This window comes from Chlorocebus sabaeus, chromosome 4 (genome assembly GCF_047675955.1).
Source record: "Chlorocebus sabaeus isolate Y175 chromosome 4, mChlSab1.0.hap1, whole genome shotgun sequence".
NCBI lineage: Eukaryota > Metazoa > Chordata > Mammalia > Primates > Cercopithecidae > Chlorocebus > Chlorocebus sabaeus.
Window position 1 is genome coordinate 1,296,890 of NC_132907.1, and position 17,300 is coordinate 1,314,189.

General features: G+C 35.8%; 1 protein-coding gene across 1 annotated transcript in view; it reads left to right on the top strand.

The window, feature by feature from the left end:
* Positions 1–17,300, top strand: part of ELL2 (elongation factor for RNA polymerase II 2) — a 76,923-nt gene that overhangs the window by 11,053 nt on the left and 48,570 nt on the right. The window contains exon 2 of the mRNA XM_007978973.3: positions 7,354–7,401. Coding sequence (XP_007977164.1) covers positions 7,354–7,401 — 48 coding nt within the window. The remainder of the gene's footprint in view (positions 1–7,353; positions 7,402–17,300) is intronic.

Here is a 17,300-nt window from a genome sequence, read left to right on the forward strand (position 1 = left end):
GGAATTTCTTTTGAATCTAGGGTTACATTGACTCACAGGGCAAAATACTAGATTGGTTTGTGAAGCTTAATGACTTTCTTTTTGGCATCTAATAAAAGGTTTGAAGCAAAGAAGAAGATACCATTTTTTAAAGTAGTTTTGGATTATTTCTGAATTTCATATCATGTATTATTCTAAGCATGTTACTGGCTTTTAATAAGAGCTGAGTGTATTTTATTTCTTCAGGATCAGCTGATGTCATGTGCTATTTTCTACTTTTAACTCCAATTTTCTTTCTTCCTCCTCTCTCTTTGCCTAGATATTTTTTTATTACAGTGGTTAAAATATAATTATTAGATAGTCGTCTTTGGGTTCTCTATCAGATGAAGTCCTAAAGAACAAAGAAAAAAGTGACTCTTGTACAAAAGAATCATTACTACCAGTTCTTAAATAGTATAGAGGGAAAGAAAGATGATCTATTTTATCCAAGTTGCATCCCAGGGATAAGTGTGTCCACTTATTTACTTTGCAAGTAAAAACAAGTTCCCAAATTGTGTGGTATTTTCCTTCTGCCATAGTGCAAAACCAAAAAAGTGATTCTAAATTATCTGACTTTCAGTTTCAAATTTCATATTACTATTGTTGGAGGGGGACAGGAAAGACTAACTATATAAAATGCTGAATAAGAGCACAGTTCTGAGCCCCAGGTCACTTATTAGCTGTGTAGCCTTCAGTAATTCACAGGACTTACCTGAGAAATAAGAATAATATTATCTACCCCACAAGGGTGCTTCTGAGAATTCCCAGAGGTGGTAGTAGAAATTGATAGTGCCTGACACATTGTAAACACTCAGATAGTAACTGGTTAGCTATAACTGTTTGTTTAAACAATCCACTTTAAGTACTCACTTAAACCATCACCATTTATAGAAAGTTTTTTTGTTTTGAGCAAAGTTCCAAAATTATATTTGACATTGAATTTTTTTTTTTTTTTTTTTTTTTTTTTTTTTTTTTTTGCGGTATCTGTATCATGGCTTATAATGCAGCTTAGATACATAGGTAGATACCAAGTATTTAATAAATACTTGCTGATTGATTTCAAATAATTTAAGAATTCTCAAGAGTTAACCTTTAGTTAACTCAAAGTTCCATGATGGGTTCAAAAGGGAAACTAAAGGTATCTCAAAAACATCTCTAACCGTAGAGAATAAAGTTGGAAAGATCTCTATAATATTTTTTAGGAATATTGTTATTTTCTAGACCCAGAATGCTATTTCTTGTTTGTTTATTTGTAAAACTGACGGTTGTTGATAAGGGATAAGGGAAAGGTAACCACACATTTAATTTGTATACATGGATAAGCAATATGTATATAATCAAGAGATGGTTATAAACTACCTTTATAGGATAAGTAACTTTTTTGTTCAACTCCAAAAAAGCAGCTGTGCTCTTCTCCCATCCCAAAGAAATCATGTCAGAATTAACATTAGGAAAATTAATATTTCCTAGGAAAATGACTCAGTAAATTATATATTACTTTTATAGTTCTGATATATTGTGAGGAATAGTCAGTCCCTGGAAATAAGTGTGCATAGATCTCTTTGGTCATGGAGCAATTCTTGTTGCAGTAGCATTGGCTTGTAAATGCAGATGTCAAGAGTATAACCAAACTTAAGAGCATTGTAGCATTGTCTGTACTACTATTCTGTGCTTAGGAATGCCCAACATTTCATAAGAGGTATAAAGCATAAATTCAAGGAGCTCTAAGAGCAGTGAAAGTACTAAAATTTGACAGAATCTTTTGACTGCAAACCATCACTTTTGTCAGGATTGTTGATAAATCCTGTTGTTGAAGAAGTTTCCCTAGCCAATTACAATCTGCCTTTGTGTTCTTGGTTGGAAATAGATACCAGATCACTCTCTTACTTATAGCTCAAATACTATTCCCTTAAGCCCTAAAGTAACTTGATTTTCAGAAGAGCTACTTGGTGAAAATATTTAATTAAAGCAAAAGTTGAAGCCTTACCTGAAACTCATTTCTAATGGGAATGTATTCACCAAATGTTTAAAAATACAATGAGTTGAGGTCATGTTTATACGATTACACTTAGGCTAAAAAAATTTTTGGATAAAAAACTAATATGCTTTAGACGTTTGCTTATAATGGTATTGACTTCTAAACTTTTTCCTGGTGTCTCTCTTAATAACATAATGAGTGATCAGATGCAAAATAAGTGGTGTAGAGTTTTGTTTCTTCCTGTGGCATTTTTAAAAACATTCAAGAGCTGTAGCCTAGTTAACATGTTCTTTTCTAAAATTGGGATTAAAATCCGTAAAGCATTTGAGGTTGTTTTAAGTATTTTTCTAGATTGCTAGATATCTTAAAAGAATTTCTGAGTGACAATGAGCTTGTTTGGATAAGTACATACAACTCTTCCATAAATGAGGGTTTTATTATATATTAAATAAAATGGTACCAAATATTTATGTATGTTCTTTCACTATACATCGTCCTTAAAGGAAAAAAAAACTTTTTTTTTTCAGTTTTTAATCAGAAACTGAACTAAATTTTACTTTAGTTTTTTTGGAAATTTTAATTACTTTATGAAATTCATTTTCCTTGGAAACAAAATGCCAAAAGAACTGAGTGAACATTTAAGGTCTTTTAAATGTTTAGCACTAGGGGGTAACACACTTCAGAGGCAAGAGAAAGAAAGAGTACTGTATTTGGCATTCAGAGGACTGGATTTAAGGCCCAACTCTGCTAATCACCAGGTCTGTGATCCTGAGTGATGTACTCTACCTTTTAGAGACTCATTATTTATTCTGTCTCTGAAATGGGGAATAATGATGCTTTCCTACCACCCAGAGCTGGTTTTAGGAGGCTCACTTGAGACAACAGATATAAAATGCTCTGTGCCATACATTAGAAAACTAGGTAAATAGAAATTATTCTTGTTGAGGAGTCAAGCTCTATAGGTAGAACTATACACATGTCAAGAAGTCAAGTTCTAAATTCAGGGCATGAGGAAAAAAATTGTATATAGTCAAAATTACTCTTGCAAGTTTCTAAATTGTTATGAAGAATAGTACATATTGTCTTATCTGTACAGCCCTGAATAGTAATCTGCATATGTGTACAATGTATATAGTGGTACACGTCATATATAAGGAGAACATATACAAAATGATTTCACAATACTTTTTTCTTGTTTAGCTGAGCACATAATACCTGTAAGTCACATATGCCTAAGACTCCTGTGTCATAGCAATCAGGAATGAGACAACCTGTGAAAAAATACACCCAGTGTAGTGGAACAGCAGATGCTGGCATCTGGACAAACAGCTAATGAGATTTAACTCATAGTTACATAGTTCCAAGTTAGCAAAATGGTGGCACCAGAGTTTTGTTTGGCTAGAAACAGGTTTAACATTTTTAAATTTGGATATTTTTCCTTTGGGCATTCATTTTCCAGGTACTTACCACTCCTTGTTGCCCTACATCCATCTGTTCCAAAGACCTTTGGGTCTTTGAAGACATTGAAACATTGAGTCTTTGACTCCTGGTTTATCCAAAGGAAGGTCTCACTGAGGAAATTAATTTTGAGCTTGAATGTTAAGTAAGCAATACGTATGGATTGGCAAAGTAGATCTTGGGAATTTATGCCAGGTTGGAAGAACATGAAAGAGTTAGAAAGGAAAGTCTTTGCAAAACAAACAAACAAAGGTTAACATAGCTGAGCTATTGTTGGGAGGAAATGGAAGATGAACTTGGTTGATTCTGGTCGATCTTGGTTGATAGCGGATGTGTTTTCTATTTAGTAGTTGGCTTTGTTTTGACAGACAGTGATAAGAACTACGGTGGGCCGACAGTGGTATATGAGAGAGGTTCTGCCGGCTATTTGAACAATTTGGAAGGACTTCAAGGAAGGGAGAAAGCCATTATCTAGTTGTGAGGTGATAAGGGTCTTGCTTTCAAAATGGAGACTAAGAACTTAATTTGAGGGAGTTTGGGGCAGAGTGGCCAGAGTTGGTGACCGGGAACCCTGGAGCCACGTTGGCATCATCTTTCTTTGGTGTCTGATGTTCAAGCTTTCAGCATATCTTATCATTTTTCCTGGGGAATGTCTGCTGTGTCCACCATCCCCGATTAGCTGCAGATACAGTCATACTAATTTAGGCCTTTTTTACCACTTCCAGGGTATTTCTAAGCATCCCCCCGAACTGTGCACTAGCTCACTTCTCCAGCCCTGCCCTGCCCTGATCCGTCTCTCTCCATCTATTTTGCACATGACTGAAAGAGCTTCCTTCCCCCAAAACACTTCTGTGAGCAACTCTCTTATTCAGAAAATTGAGAGAGCCTCCAACTGTTTATCAAGTTAAAGACAAGAGTACAACCCATCAGTGAGGGGTTAGGGAGGGGATTAGGGCAGGATTATTTCAGAGTGATAAACTTTTTAAACAGAGTCATCCTGAGGTCTGAAATTTAAATTATTGCCCTATTCTGTAGCAAATAGAAACTAAAAATGAAGACACATTTTGAGGATAAGGAAAAATTAGGCAGGAATTTGCAGATCGGATCTCATCCTTGCTGTTGTATATCAAGTGGGAAAGAAGCGTACACATACAGACCTGCCCTCTGACCATACAGTGTCCATTCCTGTATCCTTGCTTTTTTCCTCAGGGTATTGTCTTTCCTCGGAACTTACCTTTTCTAAACTGTGATTTAAGAGCCACCTTTTCTGTAAACAATTATCTATTCTAACCTGTACTCTCCTTTTTGAGAATTCTTACTACGCTTCCCACTGCTACTTAGCCTAGTACTTAATCATTCTCAAATTTTCCCCAACTAAAAGATGAACTCTCTGGCGTGAGGGATTAAGCCCCCACACTCTTAAATACCCCATTAGCAGATGTGTGTGGAACACAAGGTAGTAGAAGAAAAGCAGCATGGCAAAATAGGGAGATTGAGTCTTGGGTTCTGGTCCTGTGGGGGATAGGCACCAACTGTATTATCTCTAAGGCCTCATCTGGATTTGGAATCCTGTGATTCTAGTGGCATGTAGTATGTAAATGACTAATAGAATATGAAGTCAGGGAGAGAAGAGACTGTAAGTTAATTTTAAGGTGGTGAGCCTGGAGAACCAAGAGGATAAAAGTACCTTTGCCAGAAAAGTAAGAAAGAGATGATGGTTTGGTTGGGAAGGCTGGGGATAGGGGAATTAGTTTCATGTTTGCCAGTCATTGAGATTTGCTGCCATTGTGAGTTTCTAATGCAAAATGTCCTATCGGCAGTAGTAAGTAGCAGGCTATGGAGAGGTGCCAGCTGAGGAATGGAGAAGAGATTCAGAGTTATCACCCAACAGGTGCAGTGAGCCTCCAGGATGAAGTGGATCTAGAAAAAGAAAAGGAAAGGAACTTGCCTTTTGGAATGAAAGGTGTGATCAGAGAACTGGGAGGACTGCTATCTCTAAGTGCAAGAAAGAGGTAATATCCAGTGGGGATATCAGCAATTTGAAAACTAAGAAGAAGTTTGCATTTATCTGACCAAGAAGAATCAATGAACTTGATGGAGAGAGAATTTCAAATTTCAATGACAAGCTGAAGACAACCTCTGAGTTGCCAGGATTCAAGGAGGGAAGTGTAATGAGCCTGAGGTTATATTCAGTGCTTCTGATTTGGAGGGACATTCAGAAAGCAGGGCTGATGGAAATATTGTGAAAGCTGGAACCTGAACCTGTATAATCTCAATTGTAGGGCCACCTTACTCTTCCACATGAAGAGGGGTCCCAAGGCCCCTGTGGGCTTGCTTTCATTACTTCAGGAAGAGTGAGTTTAGCCATGGAAAGTAGTTTGGGGGTGGTGTTTTTCCCCTTAAGAAAGTTAATGTATGTTTATATTTTCATAAAAGGCAATGAATTAGAATGAAAATCTACTAAAAAATTAGGTTTTAAAAATTCAGGTGCTGCCTTTTTATTTTTCCTTTTTAAAAAGTTCACTTCTCCCATACCAATAAATGAATTTGTTATTCAGTAGTACTTAGATTCTGCTGATAAGTCTAAAGTTAAATGATCTTTTATGGTAATAGAACATTAACAGTATCCATTATAATGTTTTCTCCAAAAAGATACTTGTTTATTCATTTTTATAAATAATAATAAGATAGCTAATGTTACACTTGATTTTACATTAAGGTGGTCTGTCTTTTAAAGAAGTACTTATCTTTATTTCTTTTTCTCTTTCATTGATTGTAATCCCTATTAGTAAACTTTTAAGTCTGCAGAGAAGTTTTGGGAAGCGTTTGGAAGTAGTAGGTGATGTGCTGTAGCTGAGGTGAGGAACATTATTAGTGCCTCTATATTTTTATTTGGGGTAGAGATGAGACCAGAAACCACTGTTTTTGTACATTGGATTTGAATATGAAGGTGTAAGTAGTTTACAGGCTGATGTACTACCATTAAACATTACCCAAATCTGATTTCTTCATGGGTTTCTGTTGGCAATTTGGAAAAGCTTTCCCACAGAAAAATATGCTGGTGACTATGAACACAGGAAATCATGCAAAAGACTATGGCTGACATTTACGATAACAGCTTTTCTTCCAAATGCACAACTCTATGATAAAATATTGAAGTTATCAAGAAGAAAAAGCTCATAATAAAAAACACTGATCTAGAAATTACGTTCTCCTGGTGAGAATCATATGAGAGAACTGGTAACCTGTTTGGCTGTCTATTAAAAACAAATCTCTGATAAAATGTCAGAAAATGGAAAACAGGTTTATTCTCAAATATTTAATTTTATATTTCTAGCATCCTGTTACAGTATTGCAAAGTTCCTCCAATTATCTCTTCCCTCTTCCCACCCCTATTAAAAATATACCAGGAAACTATGCAACAATACACTTTTTTTAAGGTAAAATTGAATTGGTATACTAACCATTTTTTGCCAAATCATGTTGGTCAGTTTCAAAAACATGATTAGCTGCACTGCCAAAAACTGTATTTTGTTTGTGTGGTTCAGAGAGAAATGTAAATAGTGTGATATTGTTCATCCAAGGTATCTTAATATAGTAACATGCAAAAGAATGTATATAATGAAAAGAGATTTTCACACATTATGACACTGACCAAATACATATTTTTTTTTTTCTTTCTTTCTTTTTAATAGACATGGGGTGGGGGGGGTCTCACTGTGTTGCCCAGGCTGGTCTTGAACTCCTGGCCTCAAGTGATCCTCCTGTTTCAGCCTCCCAAAGTGCTGGGATTAGAGGCATGAGTCACTGTGCCTGGCCCAAATAATATAGATTTAAAGTTTAAACATTTAGTTCTGTGTCACAGTAACCAAGGTTTACCTGTTTGTTTCTTTTAATAGAATTTAATTCCTTTTCGACCTTCAATTCAGTTCCAAGGACTCCACGGGGTGAGTACTCTTCTTGATTTAACAAACAAATCTAATGTTCTTGCACACTATTCAGCTTTTAAAATCCATTTTCAGTTGACCCTTTTATTATAATCAGCCACTCATTCTGTGAACTTTGTGACTAAATGAAAATGTCTGACATCTTTAAGATGCTTGAATTCTCTTATTTTCTTAATCTACTTTTTAAAAATTCATATATGGTTATTGATATTGACAGTCTTTTTTATCCATATCATGAATAATTGCATGTTTGAACCTTTTTATTGAAGTATAACGTACATCAAGGTATTATGTGAGTATGTTTTATCACAGCTTAACATCCATAAGGGATTATTTATTTCAAGCCAGTTATGATTATGATTGCTTTTACTATTAACAAAATTTTGTTGTGTGTGTACTTTTTTAAGTTGTATGTACTAGGAAATGAAATATGTAAGTAGAAATTGAGTTTTTCGTATGTACAGAGTAAACAAAGTTTTCTGTGTATTTTATTACTGCATTTAAAAGCACAATAAATGATAATGCCTAATAAAATGGACCTATGAATTTTGTCTTTATAATAGATGATAAAGTTTACAGGAATAGAATCAGTACTTTAAAATTATTATTAATATTTCATAATAATAAATAGACTCAATTATTCTTTTTGCTTCCTCATTTAAATTAATATGTATTCTATATTTGCCTCTATATATTAGCTATAATATGGAAATTTGTAATTTCTGTAAATGGATTTTTAGAGCTATAGAGAAAACATAAGCTGAGGGAGGAAGATTCTTGATTATTGTAAATCTGCAGACTTCTGAATTTTTGTTGTCACAAAATGCGAAAGTGTCAATTTAAATAAATAGTCTTTCTAACCTTTATAACTTGAAAACAGTTCAAGAGTCAGATTAATTACATCATTCAACACAGACCAAGAGTACTTCTAAATGTGTTGTGTAATGCTTACTTGAAGGAGATGTTTGTGTGGATGTCAGAGTTTTGCTTCTACATGACAGCTTTACAATGAAGTCCTGTTTTTCCTCTTCAGTGACTAAGTGTTCATGAATGGGATCCTAATTGGAATAAGTATTCTTCTGAATTTTGTTGTATAGCTTTTTAGTAGGTAGTCATTAGCACATGCTGATTTTCTATTCAAGGGCTTAGTTCAGGTGTTTGTTTAAGGCTTCTTGAGTTTTCCTGCAAATTTTAATGACATCAATAATATCTGAAGAGATGTGCCAGGGTCAGGCCTAATTCTACCAGCCCTGGAGGGCTCCATGAATTTTCACTAAAGGATTATCTAGGGAGAAGAGGGCTAGAGGAAGACTGTAAGGTTTGAGCTGCTTTTCTCTTACTGGGAGCAGTAGGGTTCTGGGGCTGATGCTTCCCTTAATTTTTTCTGCTGGGAAACGCAAGTAAAGGATGTTTTCTAAGGAGGCATCAAGTTATGCCGAAACCCTAAATCATGGAGCACCAGTATGTGCAGACTTCCAAACTCTCCATTCTGACCCTTGCAGCTTTTAGCAGTCTAGGAGGGAGTATGGTTTTCTCTAGCATACTAGTTGCCCCTGGGCCCTAAGCAGCATTGCAAAGCAGGCAGTTTATATTTGAAACCTTAGACCACCTTTTCTAAACTTTCCTCCCTTCAGCTTTCCTGTCCCATGTGTCCAAGTGCCCTCAGTTTATCTTTGCCTGCTCCACTTTCTCCTCCTACTTTATTCCTTGCCTTGATATAGTTCACTGATGGAAACAATTTAGATATAAATGACTGATAGGTTTAAATCTTAATGGGTGTTTGGATTTTAACAGATAAGCTTTTTAATCCAAGGGAATAGTAATTAGATTTGCTAGAATAGATGAGGAGTTGGAGGTACTATAGACTGAGAGCTATAGGATGTTTGATCCTACCTTGCTTATTCTAAGTCTGTCTCTTCAACCCCCCAGTCTTTTCATTATTCTAACTGGGAACAAAATATATGGACTCAGCATTGTTTTAGAGCCTGCAGCTGCATTCCATCCACCCCTCCCCCCTTCTTTTTGCAGAGCTCTCCCCAACCCTTTGGGACTTAGTAAAAACAAAGAGGCATTACTGGGGAGAGAGTGGGTTGGCACAGCCCACAGGGAAGACGCAGAGCTACCAATGTGAGGGTCTTCTGTACACTGCTCCTCTGTTTTTCTCAAGAGCCATGATAATTTAACGTTGCCTTGCTATTGCTTTAAATCCTCTCTGAAGAAGTATGCTTACAGATTTTTTCCTATGTAGAATATGTTTAGGACTTTAAATTAAAAGATTTAAATTTTCCACAAAGGGTACTTTTCGTTAATGAGAAATTTTATTTGTCTTTTTATATCAAATGTGACTGAAAATGTACCTTAACTGTCATGATACTGTCATATATAGGCATATTTGAAATATGACTAAGCATTTTTAAAATATCGTTTTAAAACTGAACATGTAGTGTTAAAATCATTTTCTGTTTCCCTGATGAGACTCACGCTAAGCACTGCATCGTTATGTTCTTCCTTGTTAACTAATTATAAGTATTTTTTTTCCCTCAGTTATGTCTTTAGAAGGCCAGAATATGGGTCTTGACTGGTTAGCTTTTAAGCGTATTTGCCTCTGTGCCTGAACATGTTCTCTTAGGTTGAAGTTTTCTTCTAAATAAATGCAGACTGAAATATTAAAGTATAGCAATATGCTGCTAAAGAATAGAAATTCTGAAAGTCATTGATTACCTGGATTTTTATTATCACAGTTGGGCAGCAGCCTTTTTGCATTAAAAATATAAATTATGACTTTCACTGTTCATTCTACATCTGTTCCTTAATGGAAAAAGGTGCTCAGAAAGTTAGATGGTCATTGAGGGCATTTTCTGGATTCAGAAAAATGAGGAAATATCTATGGTAGCAGTTGATTCTCATTTCTAAACTCATGAATATCAGGAGGTGAGTAAATCATCCAAAATTGCTTTGCTGATTCTGAAGAGTGTAAATCAACCAATTCTCACAGTTCTAATCTATACCTAAGATACTTATAACTAAAGGTTTACTAGGATTATAAATCTCTCTAGACCAGCATATTTAAACAGAAATGGTAGCCAGTAGATTCACATGGGCTACTGCATTGTGATCTTCAAGTTACAACATTCAGAGGGGTGTAATGGTATAATGCACCCAGTTTCCAAAGGCAACATTGTGAAGTAAGCTTTTTAAAAACCAAGATGGTTCTATCTACTGATCTGATGCTGAAAATGTGACAGGTGAAAATTTTCCACAGATGTTTCAGTACATTTTTAAAAACAAAACTGTATTTGCATGCTTGTTGAAAGTTTCTTGTCTAAAGACACACAGTTAATAGTGGCAGTGCCATAACTACACTCTTGGTCTTCACACTGCTAGGGAGAAGTTCTTCCTGCCATACTGTAATAACAGTTGTTACTGATGCAGTTATCAACCAACGTAATTGTTCTAAGCAATAAACTATAAACAGGTAGCCTAATCAATGAATGTGCTAATAGGCTAATTTATTGTTCTGCTTGTTTCTTATTCACTGTGCAAACATTCTTTCAGCCTTTACTAGTGCCAAGTGCTTGTTATGTACTTTGTGTGAAAAGATGCAGGGATGGGCATGGCATGGGCCCTCAGAGAACTCACAGTCTTAAGAAACACATACAGACTAATACTTAGAAAATAATTCATAATGTAGGATTCTTCCAGAACCCTCCACTCAGAACTTCTATGGAAATGGGGGACTGCCAGGAACAAGGCGTATTTCTCATTGGTATGAAATAGCCTTTTAAGCAAGGGTTTTAGTAGATATAAAATGTCACATCTTGGCAACAGGTTTGTAAAATTCCAGAAGACCTATTTAAAAACTGTGTGTATACATGTGCACACACACAAAGGTAAGTGTGTGGTATGTTATAATTGAGATAAAATCTGAAATGGCAAGATTTTCAAGAGTGAATAATGCCCACATCTGCTGGCATATAGTAGCCGTACAGAGTGGAGTTGCCTCAGGCCTCAGTGACTCATGTCCAGGGAGTGATTTCCCCCGGGCAGTGAGAAATACTGCTAACTTTGTCACAGTATATGAGATTCTAGACCTCGGTATTAACTCAGTATTTGTTATGAGAATATTGTTCTAAAATTCTTTCTAATTTAGTTACTTACTTTCAGATTCAGCAATCCCAGGGGCTTTAGAAAATAGTTTTACATAACGTAATTTTTAGAAATAATAAAATAATAATTATTTTTTGAGACAGTGTGTTGCTCTCCAGGCTGAAGTTAAGTGGAGCAATCATAGCTTACTGCAGCCTTGAACTCCTGGGCTCAAGCAGTCCTCCCTCCTCAGCCTCCCAAGTAGCTAGGATTATAGATGCACAGCCATGACTGGCTAATTGTTTTTGTTGTTGTAGAGATAGGTCTCACTGTGTTGCCCAGGCTGGCCTCAAATTCCTGGCCTCAAGCAATCCTCCGGACTGGGCTTCCCAAAGACCTGGGATTACAGATTTGAAGCACCATACCGGGCCTAATTTTTAGAAATCATTTTTAAGAATTTAAGAAGAGGACTGAAAATAGAAAATATTTTCAATAAGTACCATGCAGTATCTCCTGTGAAACACTGAGTCACACACACTTTTCCCAGAATGAACAAGGAATAGCCAGCCAAACAAGTTCTAAATGTATGCCTTCTAAAAAGGCACAATGACCTTCCGAAGATGAAATTGGCATTTAACTGGTAACTTTAAAGGCTTGAATAGTGCTATAAAACTCTTTCAGTAGAGTCATTAAACAGAGGGTTGGATTTTTCTTCTTCTTCTTTTTTAATCCCCAAACTTAGCAAAGCCTTCAGAGATATTTTGTTAATTATTTATTTTACTTTGTGGGGGTTGTGGAGAAGATTGGGTTTGAAAAACTAAATTATACAGTATTTGAAGTTAGTAGGCAATTTCAACCCCCTTGAAAATGCTTCCTGCAGACTGTCCTTCCCTACCCTACTTGGTTCCTGGGGAAGCAAAGATAACTATCAGCTTGAAATACGCAGCAAAGGTAAAAATAAATCCCCAGAACTGCCAGTCCGTCTTAGATGATATGCCTTCCCTCTGACTTCTTTCCCTTGACGTTTTGGTTTCGCTAACCTACTGGTTTTGCCAAGGGTTGTGTTTAGTCAGTCAGCTCTGAATGTTGCCGACTAACAGCTACCTTGATACTCTCGGCTCTGAATGTAATTAATACTAGAAGAATGTTAAAATTATATTTCTTTATAATGGTAGTTCTGTTTTAATTTTTTTAATATTACAGACACCATCTAATATTTTTGCTGAATTACAACTCTTTAGCCACATGTTAATTTACTAAGGTGTTAATAAAATAGTAAATTACCTAATTTTTAAAAATTTTTAATTTTTATATATACACGCACACAACACATACACACACTTTTTTTTTTTTCTTTTTTTTCTTTTTGGAGACTGAGTCTTGCTGTGTCACCCAGACTGGAGTGCACATTTTTAAAAATCTCATTTTACCCAGGAGATGGGCTGCCCCTGGGGAACTCTGGAAACTGCATATTTTCTCACCCAATAATTGAATCATACTTTGAAGCTATTGTAAATTGACCAGGGGACCCAGCCTAGCCCACCCCTTGCCCTTGAAGAGCTCAGAATAGCAGAGGGTAGGAGGGTAACTTTGTATGTTTATGGTGCCTGAGGAAACTATCTCAAAGTACTCACGGATCATACCCTTACACAGGCCCCACTGTGAGTTACAGCAAGAGAAGCCCCCCAGAACATGAGCACAAACAGGGGTGCTCACCCTGCTCTGTCCTTCACCAAATTGCATCACCTTGGAATGCAGCAGCTGGAGCCATAACTAATATCTGAAGCTACCACAATTGCCATAAATTGTATTCTTAGCAATGAATGAAGCTTACTGCCTTCACTTAGCAAACATTTGTGAGTACACGATGTATACCAGGCACCATGATAGACAGATAGACAGTGTGTAGACAAGGTAAAATAGCCCATTTGTATTCCTGATATTATCTGTTTGTCAATAAAATTTGTCACTAATTGGCTTTGCTTTTTTGTTTCCCACCAAAAACTGAACTTGTGGAATTGAGTTACTTATATTGCAGGCAGTGTCACTTTAGTAGTACTTACTTATTTAAGCTTGGAAAATAATATTTTACCAGTTCTGTGATACTTTGTGGTCCCTTAAAGTTAACCATCCTTTACTCTGTCACCTATATTGGAGTGCAGTGGCTCAATCGTAGCTCACTGCAGCCTACTGGGTAGCTGGGACTATAGGCATGCATTACCATACTCAGCTAATTTTTTAACTTTTTGAAGAGACAAGGTCTCCCTATATTGCCCAGGCTGGTCTCCAACTCTTGGACTCAAGTGATCCTCCCACCTCAGCCTTTCAAAGTGCTGGGATTACAGGGGTGATCCACCACCCAGCCCCACCTTCTTGAGGAGTTAGGATTTCACCTTGGAGATCACTGCTGCTTATCTATAAAATTTCCCTGGAGAGCTATGATGAGGTTTGGAGACCTGGACTTAAAACACATTTTTTTCCCCCAGATTTTCTTAGGATAGCTCGATTCACTCTCATAAGAATGAAGAATATACATATGTATAGATATGTATACATTCTCTTCTCAAAAGAAGCTTATGACTTCCATCAATTTCTGGATAACCTCTGACCTCTCTAATGTGAGAAAACTACATCGGTAAATGAGTGCCTTCAAACACATTTACAAATAATTCACAGTAAGGCAAAACTGTTTTACATAGCATAGCTTTACACATATAGATGTAGACATTCACACTACTGAAACAAAAGTTCCACAACACAGTCTTTACCCTTACTTCATCAATGTACCCTGATATTTTCTGTTCCATTCTCTTTCATTTAAAAAGAATCCTAGTCACAATCCACTAAATTAATGCCATGACCTTCCAATGGGTCACAATCTATTATAGCTTATCAAACATGGTAGGAGATTATCAACTATTTAAAAAATTTTAGCCAGGGAGTCATGTGGTCAGATTTGCATTTTAACATGCTTCTCCAATGGCTGCCTTGACTTAGTCATTCCTGATATATGGAATTCCTTACATATGGGAGGACAAGAAGAAGAAGAAATAAGGATGGCTCTGTATTTATTACTTGAGCATTTGGTTAGGCGGTGAGGCCATTATTCAAATCTGAAATAGATGAAAGAGCAGGTTGAGAAGGAGATATGGGGTGTGTTTGGTTTGGAACATGTTATCCATGAGGTGTTCAGGTTACACTCCAATCCTCATTCTGTCAGAATGGAGCTGCCTGGGGGTATTCCCATTGGAGAATTGGAACAAAAGGATTTTCAAAAGCAACTCCAAAGGACATTTTACTGGGTTTAATTATACCTGGAACTCTAGTCGTGAGAAGAAAGAAAAGGTTGATTTACAGATGAAATTCTGATGTGAAGCCCTATTTAAAGAGTAATTTTTTTCCTAGCTGTTAAAGAATACTGGTTTACATATGAATACTGTAAGCATGAGTATTGTTACCTTTATTAATTACTAACATTTAGGGAATTTGAAGCTCCTTTTGTTAAATTGTGCCCATACTAATTAAGAACAATGACGGGCTAATAGAGATTAAGTGTGATATATTCATTTAGTGTAAGAGTATACAACAGTGAAAAGCAGTAACTTATAACTCTAAGCAGGCAGAAGAATACATATGGTATGATGCTATTTTTATAAAGTTTAATAACAGGAATAATCACACAATCTATTGGTAGGTTTACATATGTGATAAAATTATTAAAAACCAAAAAAGGGATGACAATTATGAAAATGAGAACAGTGGTTACACCCAAAGGGAAAGGCAGGCAGAGGGAAAAGGAGAGGAGGATGGGTGGATGTGTTATTGCTCACATGCTTGTTCTTGAATGGTGAGTTTACAGGTTCTCATTATGACATTGAACTTCATAACGATCAAGCTATACTTACTTTGCAGAAACAAATATGTTAAAGTTTGTTCTCATTATCATTAAAGATAATTTGTCATCTTTATGGGTTAAATAAGAAAAACCAGAACATGTTTCAATAGATGCCAAAAAGGCATTTTGAATCTGTATTTCCTAATTATTGGAGAAACATAAAAGAAATTTTTGGAGATGCCGAGTTCAAATATGACAAGACTCTAAGGAGAAAAACTGGATATTAAAGGTTTTAAAAAACAAGTTGACAAGGAGAACAGAGAAGGCAGGTCTTGTTATCTAGAGCTAGACACCAGCTAATATCTTGCTAGTCAACTACTTGATAGAGTTGCTTTGTCATCTATCAGTGGAGAAAGAAAGTTTTCTCCATCTGTGATCTGTCTCCCCAGTGGAGAGAAGGTGCAGGCAGAGTTGCTGGTGTTATCAAGGGTGTGGGAGTAAAAGCTACTTTCCTTTCTGAGTTAGCATTTGATGTTTTGGAGCAGCGGCATTGTAAAGTGTCGTAGGAAAAAGTCCAATCTAGAAAGGACAGATCAGGGAAATGAAAAGCAGCAGTTAGTTGAATTTTAAAAGATGAGGTTCTTAGGGGACTTAGGGTAATAAAACTCAGAATGCAATATGCAAGTGATTAAAGAACAAAATTGAGCCCACATCAGGGGAGGGTTGGTACATAAGCAGCCATAGGAAAAGGGCAGTTCTTTATAATACATGAAAAGCCTGGGGTTTAATAACCACTTAGTAAGTTATGTTATGGATATCTTATTTTAGAGTGAGAATATAAGGCATAGCCATATTTATGAAGGTAGTAATATTCTGCTAATCAATACTTAGAAGTTTTTGTTATGACTAATCTGAATGCTTTTTAGTTTTTCCTTAATCTAGTCATGTTGGTAATTTATAAGTCAGTTTTCAGATTAGGAAGGAAGGTATTTAAGGGTGTTCCATTTCCACTGAATAGTAAGATGATGCTTACTTACGTTTCCACAGCTGTTTGAAAGCTCTGTATTTGGCTATAACGAAAAACTTTGTTAGGAATGTTTGATGTTTTGTGTTTTGTTTCTAAAGGAAGACAGTGTTTTGTTCGTTCTTTAGAAAACTTGAAGAATAGCATAATGAGTCAGGATTAATTTGGGATAAAGTCTTTTACTTCATAATTTCTGATTCTGGAAAAAAAATCTCTAACTTCTTTCAATAGTATTTAAGGTAATTGAGTCAAAGGGTAAGTATCAATGATAACCTAAAATCTAGTTATTATTTTTATGCAGCCTTTATTGTTTTTCTGATTGAAAAACAAAGTGAATAAACATTTTTTAAAGTGTATAAAATACACATAAGAATAAAGATGAATAATAAAAGGTTCCTAAAAGTGAAAAACGGTTTTATTCAATTTCACTCTAGTCTTTTCTTCTTGCTGACATACATTTTAAAAATTGCAGTCTCAGTGTGTTTCTTGCTTTTTATATTCCTTTTTTCATTTAGCATTATCATGAGCATTTTCCTATGTTATTAAATAGTACAAGTTACTTTTAAATAGCTACCTAATATTTCATTTTATGGATGCACTATCATCTCGCCATTCTCCTATTACATGTATGGTTTCTGTATAACAATAATGGTATGATTAAAATCCATGTGCATAAATTATTATTGCTATCTTTATTTCCTCGGGATAGATTCCTAGATATGGCGTTTATTAGGTGAGAATACTTTTAAAGTTTTCAATAACTGTCGCCAAATCATTTATCCCATCCGCATCCCCCACCCCCAGAAAGCTACTGCTGTCTTATATTCTCACAGCTGTTCAAAAGTGCCAGTCACGAGGGGTTTTCCCCAGCCAATACTGGATATATGTTTTTTGAATTTCAAAATTAATCATTTGATAATGTTTAAAAACTGTTTGACAGTGTGATTTGTTTGA